The sequence below is a fragment of the Mya arenaria genome, chromosome 6 (genome assembly GCF_026914265.1).
Source record: "Mya arenaria isolate MELC-2E11 chromosome 6, ASM2691426v1".
Taxonomy (NCBI): Eukaryota; Metazoa; Mollusca; class Bivalvia; order Myida; family Myidae; genus Mya; species Mya arenaria.
This window is the reverse complement of record NC_069127.1, coordinates 46,904,201-46,916,817: the sequence shown is the minus strand read 5'-3', so window position 1 is coordinate 46,916,817 and position 12,617 is coordinate 46,904,201. Positions and strand designations below refer to the sequence as shown.

Genomic DNA, 12,617 nt, shown 5'->3' with positions numbered 1-12,617 from the left:
TCAGTATGATGAAAAAACCTAGACAATAATATTTTTAATACAATTGTAAAACACAGAGTAACTCAATAATAAGAAATATAGGATACAGGTTTTTCAAAGTTTCTCACATCCCATATTGAAACATGGTTCTGAAAAATAAGTGCTGTTTAAATCTTCTAACAAAATAGAAACAAAAGTAAAAAACAGATAATTGCATCATAATAATTTATAAAAACAATCCAATGAATGATAATTATGAAACAAAGCTAAATACACTAAAATAAATAATAACGAATATTAGGTATTACTTGATGTATGAAGGTAAATAGAGATCTATGAATTCTGAATCTGAATGTTAATACATAATGTGTAGCTTGTGTTAAGAATTTGACAATAAACCATTTCCTCATGGTAAGAAGAGTTCTAAATCTGCCTATTTACTCTTACCTGATGGAAAGAAGAATTCTAAATCTGCCTATTTACCGTTACCTCATGGTAAGAAGAGTTCTAAATCTGCCTATTTACCCTTACCTCATGGTAAGAAGAGTTCTAAATCTGCCTAATTACCATTACCACATGCAAAGAAGAATTCTAAATCTGCCTAACTACCATTACCTCATGGAAAGAAGAGTTCTAAATCTGCCTAACTACCCTTACCTCATGGTAAAAAGAGTTCTTAATCTGCCTATTTACCCTTACCTCATGGTAAAAAGAGTTCTTAATCTGCCTATTTACCCTTATCTCATGGTAAAAAGAGTTCTTAATCTGCCTATTTACCCTTACCTCATGGTAAAAAGAGTTCTTAATCTGCCTATTTACCCTTACCTCATGGTAAGAAGAGTTTTAAACCAGCCTATTTACCCTTACCTCATGATAAGAAGCGATGCGTGACTCATGCATTGGGTCAGTACAGACACCATTCACGTACTTGGTGTGGGCCACTAGGTGGGGTTTACTTGTATCTGTCAATAAACATGTACAATGATTGACAAACAAACTAGAGCTGTCACATTTACTCCCTGCTCATCGCCTGGACACAGGAATAGTAAACTGTTTCTTTGAAAAGGGGCTATAACTCAGTCAGATAGATTTAAACCAAACTTGACCTGTATTTTATAGTGGTTAACATGTGTATTATAAATAAATTAAAGTCCTCGTACCCGTCATGCGTTATCATTCTGACATCAAATTTGGCAAATTCTAAGGGGAAATAACTCTCTCAAAAACAGATAGTTTGTAAAGAAAGTCAAATCTGATCTGTATTTTATGGTGTTATAAATGTGTTGAAAACATTATTCAAACCCGTAAACCCTGTCATAAGTTATTGTCCCTACATAAAGTGGTATGTAACCAAAGTCAAACTTGATCTGTATCTTATGCTGTTAAACATGTGTACCATAATTAAAATATTTTATGAGTTACTGTCCAGACATTTCTGACTAATCAACAGACAAGATTATTCCTAAATACCCCCAAAAAACTTTGTTTGATGGGGGTATAATTATTGCGATTTCAATGATAATATTCCTACATAACACCATCATCATGGTTGTTGAATAACTTTATAACACTTTTTTCATATAAGTTATAGAGAGGCGAGACCACACGTCTCAGCTTGATAGATATCATGACAAATATTAGTTATTAAATTGGTTATCGATCAAGATTTCAACAATTTTCCCATCAAAGGAATATGAATTAAAGGAAGTTTTACACCAATAGAAACGTTTGCCTTGTGACTTGTACATACCTCTGATATCATACACTCGTAGCACCTTGGCATTCATGCCAGCCACAAATGTCTTTGGTTCCAGGTTAAACCAGGCAAATGATGAAGTGGTCTCCCCTAGACCTGGAATTAATGAACATTTCTAAAGTGACTGCCAAGGTTCCAACAATATGTGTTAATCTGCCCTTATAACTTGGACATCAATATTCCCCTAGTTTAAACTACAGAGAAAACAACTTCTTTTCTTTTGTGCCAAAGCAAGATGCCTTGTACACACCCCCAATAAATGAATATTTCCAAATTACCTATCTCAATGAATGGTTTGCTGACAATGTTATCCTGCATGGTGTAACGCTGCCGGTCACTCAGGTAGGGTAGGTCAGAAGTTGGGCAGGCATTTACATCCCACACACAGATACAGCAGTCGCTACGATGCTTGTCCAAACCCTCACAGAGCTAAACACATTTTTTCATTAATGTTATTTAAATTCTTAACATAACATATATTGACAGAATTACATGTACACACCATTAAGCTGCACAAATACAAGTTTATGGCAATCTAGTCTTTAGGAGAATTGTTTAAACCAGTTTGGGCATATATTTGTCCTAATATTCTTTAGCATTATTACCGTATGCTGCCCACTCTTACAAGAAGTGCATATATTCTCTAACACAAACCTCAAGTTGTTTTCATTAAGACAAAACAAGCAAGCTAAGAATGAGATATGTGGCTCGTGGTGTACTTACTAGATGGTGATACACAGGGTTCCACGCGAGATAGGAGCAATAACGTAGGTGTCGCGGCACTGGAAAACAATGAATAATTCAGAATTTTCTAAAAAGACTTTGGATGCAGCTAGACCATTTTTAGGCTGTAGGCCGCTAGGCCTGCAGACTTTTATAACCATATCTCGGAAATCGCATCGGCAGATCGACATAACATTTTTAACTTTTGGCGAATTAATGCGCGCACGGGCGTATCAACCCCAGCGCGGGTAGAACTGCGGTGGTCACCGACCTAATTTACATTCACATTCACATCGAACATACCTTGTAGGCAATAGATACGGACTGCGTTCTGCATATTAATTAGCTTACTATAAATAACGCTGTAATGAGTTCTCAATCTATGTTATGTGGTTAATATAGTTCGAATAAGCTGCGTTTTGCGTAATATAACGCAATTGAATTGTACAATAAGCAATTATTTTAATATCGGCGAGTTACAGAACACAATATAAAAAGCAGAATCCTATATACCTGTGGTTCGATTTTGCTTCGGCCGAGGAACGATAAAATCTACATGTACATTGAAGTTAAAAATAGAATGTGGGTCATCGTATTCAGACAGGTGTACTCCCTGGAAATAAACTCTGCGAAGTCGTCAAAACCCGGAAAATATGGATCATATTATAATGCAACTAAATGCTAATTAGGCGTTAAATGTAAATTCATAATGTTTTAAATGAATGCTTCATTTTATCCTACAATCATTTTTTGGGGGAATTTAGTTATTTCATGAGTATATTTTCTATGTTTCAAATTTCTTGACATTTTTTTTATTGAGATTGTTAGTTTATACTTGTCTTTGTAAAATGTATGTCATGTAAAATCATTCTCTTGTGTAAGTACATATTTACAACCTTTTAACCATTACTAAATGAATATGTTACACTTTTACCACTCAAATTAAATGGCGTAAAACGTTGACAGGCTATCGGACCTGCTTCAATTTGTGTCAGAGTCATGTAATGCCGAATGGAAAGTATGTGAATATTTCTCAGTTTGTCCCAGTAATTTTAGTCCAATATTTTGAGCATGTAGCATGATGCATATTTCTTTTTAAAAAAAAAACGGACATAAATCTGTTCATATAAATCTGTTTATTTTGTCCAAGAGTGATATACGTTGAGCACATAATTAAGATACATGTATGTACATCAAACATTCAGGAAATAAATAGTATGTGAGTGATTGGATCTAGAGGTATTTGGCGTTGTAGAAAGAATTCTTAAACATAAACCTAATTAATATGTCCAATGCATTTAGTTGGGATGCATTTGGTTTAGCTGGCACATCCTGGTAGTAAATTAAATACGCCTAAGTCAAGTTTCAAGTGAAGAGTAGATTCTACTAAAATTTCCTTAATGCCTTATCCGTGGCAGTGCATTGTTCATGAAACCAAAGCTCCAGATATGGGTTAAATATGATATTGAGAATTACTCCATACCTTATAAGTAACTATTTGGCGTAGTCCACATTTCAAGTGACTTATACTGCATGATCTCATTGAGAATCAACTTTAAACTCTAAAAGTGTTCGAAAAGGAAAGGATGAGAGAGCATCTAATATCTTTAAATGTTTATGTTAATAATTATGTTTTATAATTTCAGGACTATACTCACAAAACGTTGCAGGCCGAAAGCCATTCAACGCTTTAAGCGCTTTTATTATTTTACATGACAAGTTACACATGTGTATGTATGGTTAGAAAGCATCCCATACAAAAATGCATTTAAAATTTATATACAGTCCACACTCGCTATGTCGACATCAGATATGTCGACTTTCCGGTTGTGTTGACTTTTTCTTCCGGTCCCGAATTTATTCCTTCTTATTCTATATAAAATAAATCTGTTTGTGTCGATTTTTTTATCTCGACTTTTTCGCTATGTCGACCTCGTTTTTCAGTCCCTGTGGTCGAATTTCACACATGTCCTATCTTCTTTATGTCGAACTGTAAGTCGAGTCGTAGGTGTAAAAAAATGCATAACGCAAAATACTGTGCGCGTCAATACAACAAACTGTCATAATTGGAGGATACAAAAATGTAATTGGTAAGTGCGAATAATTAAAGTTGTTTGTTTATGTTTTCGATTAAAGAGACATTTATTGCTCAAGCTCTTTTTGGTATTGTTTAAAACATGAAAATTTTATTGATTTGATAACAATCCCGAATGGGCACAGAAAGAATAACTTCATGATGTCAAAAGTTAGTTCCACTGCTCTGGTCGACCAATAAATAATAGTGCTTGAAAGCTTTTTGAGAATTTGCTATATTGCTATGTATAAACGAAACACGAATGTGCTATTTTATAAAAGTTGTTGTCCTATGTGCTAAACCGTTTTCTTACAATGTACAAGTGTATGCGATTGTGGTTTTATATGTGTTTTGTGTGATCCATAAACGTAAGTGGAATAAATTTGACACAAATAATTCTTTTTTTGTTTCACTTTATTTTTCAATAATAAGTTTGCTGTTTTCACGACGGAAATATGTAACAAGACCGTTCAATTGTGGATGTAAACATCGGAAATCAATCTAACTCACACGTGTTTGGATTGGTGATATTTTTTGTAATTTGGATGAGTCGAATTTTCGTTATCTCTACTTTTTTCACTAGGTCCCGAAAAAGACGACATAACGAGTTTCGACTGCATTTGAAAAAGCTTGTATGCATTTTACGAAGACATAGCACTCCTTACAATAAAGATTTTTATGCAGTCAGAGACAACAGATTTCAAGATCTGATTTAAAGTATTCCACCTGTATAAATGTCGTATGACATTGTTCATATAATACAATGTCAGATCTCATGCGGCTTGCTTCGGGGAATAATACATGATAAAAAAATATACAATTTCTACACAGATGTAGAAATAAGTTTGATACTGGAAGTATTATTTTTTTAATAAAAAGGTTCAATTAATCAACTGAATGTTTTTTTCCATTCTGCTATATTTTATAACATTTTTACCCAAATTGAATACTAGTTACACACAATAATCTTCATGTAAGGTAACTTTTGAAGATAAATGAAAAGGACAATTGTACTGTTTATGTGGAAAACTAGGCTCTAGAAGCAACAGATAAATACAAAATTCGCCTTTTTTGTTGAACATGCATTTTACCGAAACCATTTCCATATTTTGTAATATGCCTATGAAATGGTTATCATAAAATTATTTTTTGTCATTGAATAAAGTATGAGTTTGCTAATTACTATCCGTGGCAACAAACATAGTTTCCAAAAATAAAATGAATGTTAACTTGTAGTTCTAATTCCTTGCCGTTAGGGATGGAATACCTTAACAAGAGGCCCAAAAGGGCCTATGCTCTACTGGCATGGCTTTTGTGGTCATATCAATCCAGAGCATGTATGTATGGGTAAAAGGCAACAGACATATAGTTTATGTTTTGTGTTTGGGTTACCTGAAAACGTAGCACGTTCAACATCTGAGCCCAGAAAGTATTGTAAGCAGATTAGTTGCATGAACTATTTTAATATGTGCCAAGTAAAAGTCATCTGACAAAAAAAAATGCTTTCAAAACTGTACTCATAGTAAAATTTTCTGTAGTTTTAAAAGTTAAAAAAAGTTGGTCAAAAGGTCAAAGTCAAGGGCATCCTAGGACAACATTGATCAATTTGAACAAACATTCACAATCAATTGTGCTGAGATGGATGCACGAACACACAAAAAGATTTTCAAACCTTTCCAGATTTATGTTTACCAAACCTGTGAACCCTGGGTGTGGCCAGTAATGACACCAGGTGCATAACTTAAACATTCACAACCAATTTTGTTAAGATGAATGCGCAAACTACAGAACTTAAAGCTAAAAAATGGCCTTTGGGCTTTCAACAAGAACAAGGCAGAGTAATTCACAAAATCAACTGCAGAAGCAAAAAGCAAATTTTCTCTCAAAATCCTAGACTTGCAAATTGTCTCCCTTAACTCTAGACTTGAATTAACATATACATGTAAACTTGGCTAAAAATAGAATTCGCTCATGCAGACCTGGCTAAAAATAGAAAGCATTTCTTTAAAACTTTCATGGCCCATAATCTAGGCATTCATGGGCGGATCTTGCTGGTTTTCGAAAGGAACCAAGGCCTAAAAAAAAAAATTGTTTGGTTAGGGTTACATCCTTTTCAAAAATAGGTAGGGTAGGTAGACTTTTTATTTTTTTTTATTTTTTTTTTTTTATTAGGCTTTATATAAGAATGTCATTTTCATCATTGGAGAATGGTGTTAAAGTTATCTTCTATATAAGCAATTAAGGTTTTAAACTACATATTGAAAAGCAAAAAAAAAAAAGAATTTTTTTTTTTTTTTTTTTTTTTTTTTTTTAGTTTTTCTTTTTTTTTTCAAACTGACTATAAAAACGTTAGGGTCGTCGCCTATTCCGTAGGTAGGGTCGGGTAACCCGAACCAAATGTATTTTTTTTTTAGGCCCAAGCTTTAATGGATATCTAGATACTGCACAAGTTTCATCAAGATATAATCAAAACTGAAGACTGTATCGTGTTCACAACCAATTGTTTACACAATAGCATTTTTTATACTATCAAGGGCCATAATCTAGGCATGCATGGGCGGATCTGGCTGGTTTTCGAAAGGAACCGAGCTCTAATGGATATCTAGATACTGTACAAGTTTCATCGAGATACAATCAAAACTGAAGACTGTATCGTGTTCTTTCCTATTTGAAATGAGGAGAAAAAGCCCTGAAACACATACCAAATTCTTTTCCAATCAAATCACTCTCTCCCTTTCTTCCAAAACTGAAACAAAACCATGGTTAAAAAGAAAAAGTTAAAATATCATCTACACTTATTTCATGAAATTTTATTATATCAAATTTAATGTTTTATTAAATTCAAGAAATTGGTTTTCTGAGTGTAATACTAAATACTAAATACCTACATTGTAACATGTTAGTGAATACTGACAGTATATTTGTGGTCCATTTCTTTTGGCTTCAGATATAGGTTAAGCTCTGTACAAAAATGAAATGCATGTAGGCAATAAAACAAACAACCAGACATGCTTACTTTGATAGCAGTATTTTGCCATTGGCCTGCCCAATGGCCACCAAATGGTCGCTGGTAGGACCCGGGTACCATTCCACAACCTGTAATGTACAAGATTCCATATCTTTACAATGGACATGAAATAAGTTATCATGTAAACTCTTATAAGGTCCAATTTCTACCTATTAAACATGACCATCTGACAAGGCTGCAATGTGTTATGATTACCTATATAAGATCAAATTCTTAAGATGATGCCTGACAATGTTGCAAAGTATAATGTTAACCCCTGTAAGGTCCAATGTTTACCCCCTTAGGTGGACACCTGACAATGTTGCAATGTATGATGTTTATCCTTTATAGGTCCAATGTTAACCTTCGTAGAGTGGATGCCAGACAATGTTACAATGTACCATGTCAACCCTTAAGTCCAATGTTTACCTTCATAAGGTTGACATCTGTCAATGTGGCAATGTTTGTGGCATAGTTCTCGTCTGTAACCTGTAGTGACCCTGTAACATAAAAACATTATCAATAAGTTAACAATTGCAAATCTGGCAATACACAGTACCAGGGTTTTCAATAAGATTTGGTGGAACCGTCTAAAAAGGTAAAGTAACCACCCAGCTACTCCTTATTCTGCATAAAATTCACTTAATTTTCCAAATCTGAAGTGGGCCAATGGCCATTTGAATTGTCCGTTTAGGCCGGCAGCCATTTCTTTTGAGAACACAGAGTACGTATACATATACATTTCAATGATGCCTACATAATTCGGTCTATTTTAAAATGATGCCTACAAGGGTATGGAAAATAGTGAACAACTGCGCAACAATTTTAATGAAAATAAAGTAATAGCTAGCCGCTAAAGGTTCACATGTATGAAACTACATGTATTTTCTAACAAAATAACAACTAACAATATACAGTATGAACGAAGCCACAGCCCATCATTCTGTTTCATCTCAGTTGATCAAAGTAAAAAATCAAGAAATATATAAGCCAGTGATGACACATACAAGTATTCGTTATGCTTATTGGCATCGTTAACATGTGTTAAAAATGATAATGAGAATACATGTTTATACTGACTACTTACTAACATTTTGTTATATATTTCTGAGGGTCTATGGCAATAAACTTAGACACAGAACATTATCTTTATACAGTTTTAGCTTCCAGTCAAATTCTCAAATATTTGGGTATTGAAATATATATACAGTGTAGTTGGAACCTTTCCATGAAATAAAAAATGTTTAAACTTAGGCTGTTTTTGCTTGAGTTGAGTGGCTACCTTTAGGGACAGTGTCTCCAGGTTTACAACTGTTGATCTCATACAGGTTTATGATGCTAGTGGTGAACGTGAGGAAGTTGTCCTTGTTGGTGGGAGACCACGCCACCTTCATTGTGCTCAATTAAGTGTAGCTTATTATACACCTGTAAATAAATCATCATAGAGACAAAAATCTAAATAATATAAAACTCAATCAGTCCATTTAAAAGATGATATGGTGATACACTTAAAGAAACAAGGAGACTATTCAAGTCTAGCAGTGAGTACCAAGAACTGTTAACTCATAACCTCATTTAATTATGGGATCTGCCACCATCACACCTTCTATTAATAGTTCGTAGACAGCCCCCTACCAGGCTGACATAAATTTATTTGTTCCACAATATTCCTAAAATATATAGGTAGACTTAAACTTGGACTTTCATTATGTTCCCATGAACATAGAGTCACCAAAATAAAAATCATCAACACTTGAAGTGATTGTTTATATGAACCAGAAACTACATTATAAAACAAAATTGATCATTCTTCAACTCCTCCAATATAACGAGATATTACGTGTGCGAAAACATGCAATTATAAGAAATATGTAATCTCTAATGAAAATCATTTTAAGGTTAATGCACTACTGCATAATAAATACAGATACTGTATCCCATATATTATGAGTCCGAAATTGACAATTCCGAAATGTTACCATCTACTTAAAATAACGTTTAATGTCAATGCTCTTCTTTCAGTTACGGTAAAATGTATAACGAAGAAGTCGGTGTTATAACAAAATTTTGAAAGAAGTGTGTCAATGTAATCTGCCTTAGACAGTGGTTTTCCGCAAACGAAAGTCAAGGTTTTGTTGTTTTGTGGCACACAACAAACTAAACTGTGCATCTCCTGCACAGTAACCTCCCCTTACTGAAGAAGGAAACGCGTTGTTGGGATATTAGGCCAATCTCCAGTACACTGCAGTGCCTTTTTATGCTATCGACTTAATTGGCTTTTTGTGGTGCAGCAAACATTATTATAGTACTTAAATAACATGCAACGGAATAACATTCAGTACTGACTATATAATTCAACAAAAGATGTTTGTCAAACATTATACTCCCCTGAGCGTCATGTTGTCAAGAATATTTGAACAATTGAATTAAAAATGCATTGACCGAAATGACAGCTGATTTGTCATTAATATTTGATGCCTTTGAGGTAGTTTTAAGATTATGACCATTTAAAGTGTGAGGATAGAAGGTACAGTTTTGACTGATATTAGCATGTATCCTCTAAGCAGCAGAGAATATGTAAGTATGACGTAATTTTAATGAACAATATCAGGATATTTAATGACTAATATGAGTTGTGACCTTGGCCTTTGACTCTATGGCATCAAAACCCACATGGGGTCATCTACTGGTGATCCCCAACCTTAATGTTAAGCTTGAAGTGCAGGCATTGTTGAGTCATCAAACAGACAAGCTTTTTGCATGGAAGGTCACTGTGTCATTGATTTTTGACCCGATGACCCCTAAAATCAATAGGGGTCATCTACTGGTCAGGCCCAACCTCCAAGTCAAGTTATTACCTGGACAGTCTTTTTGCTTTAAAGTTCACTGTGACCTTGACCTTTGACCCAATTACGCCTAAAATGAATAGGGGTAATCTACTGGTCAGGCCCAACCTTCATGTCAAGTTTGATGACCATAGGTCCAGGAATCGTCCAAGTTATGTTCAAGGTCACTGTGACCCAATGAGCCCTAAAATCAATAGGATCAGCTACTGATCACGCCCAGACACAATCTAAAGTTTGATGACTATAGGTCCAGGCATTATTGTGTTATCACTCGAACAAGCTTTGACAGCCTTTTCCAGTTTTCAAGGCACTGTGACCTTGACCTTTGATCTGATGATCATGTCTTCATGTCAATAGTATTATATTGCACAAGAGACTTATGTATTCAATGGCTACAAACAAGAATAGTTCACAGAATAGTTACAACAAAATCGTTGCTTTATAAAATGAAATTTGTTGATGATGATCTATATTGTTTTGTGGACGCTGTGAGGAAACGTTGCTTCATCTTTTTTTAGGATTGTTATAAAATACAGCCTGTGATATTTTACACAAAAAAAATGTATTCCATTAATCCAAATATTGCCATATATTTAGTTTAATTGAACAGTTGTAGAAAGTTTTTCTATTGTAACTACATTTCTAATAAAGTTTTACTAGAATAATAATTCAGTATATAACTTACATTGACAATATGTGAGTATGTGATTTACTTGCATGTTTGTTTTTTTTCCTTTGATCTTTTCATTGAAATCATGGATATTTCTTCAGCGTTTAAAGCGATATACAATAAAACACTTTATTATTGAGTGAGGTTAGATCACTCGAATCATAAATCACTTAACATAAGATCAGTAACTTAGAAATTGTTCAAATATATAGTTGTTTTGTATATTCTTTGAACTGTACAGTACATGTTTAACTTTAATGACTATAAAATAGACCGAAATATTTTTTTTATTACTTAGAAAGCAGAACTACAATATGTAGCAAATGTTTACGTATAAATGTTACTTTGCTTGATCTGCATATACTTTGAACTTACTGTTTGAATAACTGAAATGTCCATGAAAAAAATTCCTGTCAACTTCAATGACAATAGGTCCAGGAATTGCGGAGTTATCACTCGGACACGCTTTGGTCTACCGACGGACCGATCGACCGACCGACATTTGCAAAGCAATATACCCCCCTCTATTTCGAAGGGGAGCATAATAAAAAAAAACAATGATTTTTAATCATTCACTTATTGAATTATTTACTTGACATTAGATTCGTGCTCTACGCATCATTGATGGCGCAGTGTAAAACACATACAACAAAGGCGAAGACGGGTTTTCAACTGGCATACCACATACACCACACAGGGGCAGGTCCAGGATTTGATGTTAGAGGGGTCGTAACTTTTTGGGTTTATTTCTTTACTCCTTTTCTCTTATATTGAAATAAAAAGTGATCCGCTATTGACAAAGAAGGTGTTGAGAAACGCATACAATATAGAATATAGAATTTTTGTTTGGATAGCAAAGGAAACCTCATTTCAAATTTTGAAAATTGGTTTAATACCTAGAATTATGAAGGAAACAAAAAATATTTCTTTTATAAAAATTGGGATAGGTTAAGACATGGAAACAAAACAACAAACAACAGAATAGAATTATGAAGATTGCATGAAGACTCATGCGGAATATATAGAGTAAACACAGAATAACTTTTATTTCAAAATTACATGAAAATTTTAACAAATCGTCGGTGGTCGTTGAACTTTCGGAATTAATTGCATAAGATTTGTTTTGTCATAGGTTTAATGTGATGAGCATAGAAGCTCCGCCTCTATTTGCAAATTAGTAACCGCCCTGCAAAGGCACCAAGGTGGAACCCCTAGAAGTATCGGAGAGGCAGTTGGATTCAGGCTATTGATGTACTCACATGTTATACACCTGTAGAATAAATGTAGTAAAACTTTAAGTGTCTTTATTACATACCTACATTGAAACACAACAATAGGTGACTACAGAATTTATAAAAATATATTTTAATTAATATGGGCTATGCGCACTGAGAAATATAGAGACGTGTACGTTATTATTTTTTGGAAATGGAGAGATAGATTTAGAACAAAGATAGTTTGAAGAATAAATCAGTACACAATATACATGAGAAGGTGTGAATATATATAAAACACACACATATATTATTCGATTTGAGCATAGTACGTACACGATATTAAAT

General features: G+C 33.9%; 1 protein-coding gene across 1 annotated transcript in view; it reads right to left on the bottom strand.

Moving 5' to 3' along the window:
• The window catches only part of LOC128238691 (GATOR complex protein MIOS-B-like), a 41,008-nt gene extending 31,354 nt beyond the window's left edge, over positions 1-9,654 (bottom strand). Inside the window, 10 exon segments of the mRNA XM_052954846.1 lie at positions 87-128; positions 847-941; positions 1,730-1,831; positions 2,014-2,164; positions 2,459-2,517; positions 7,235-7,278; positions 7,549-7,628; positions 7,969-8,039; positions 8,822-8,964; positions 9,519-9,654. Of these exon segments, the coding sequence (XP_052810806.1) occupies positions 87-128; positions 847-941; positions 1,730-1,831; positions 2,014-2,164; positions 2,459-2,517; positions 7,235-7,278; positions 7,549-7,628; positions 7,969-8,039; positions 8,822-8,933 (756 nt within the window). The 5' untranslated portion in view covers positions 8,934-8,964; positions 9,519-9,654.
• Between the last annotated feature and the right edge of the window lie 2,963 nt (positions 9,655-12,617).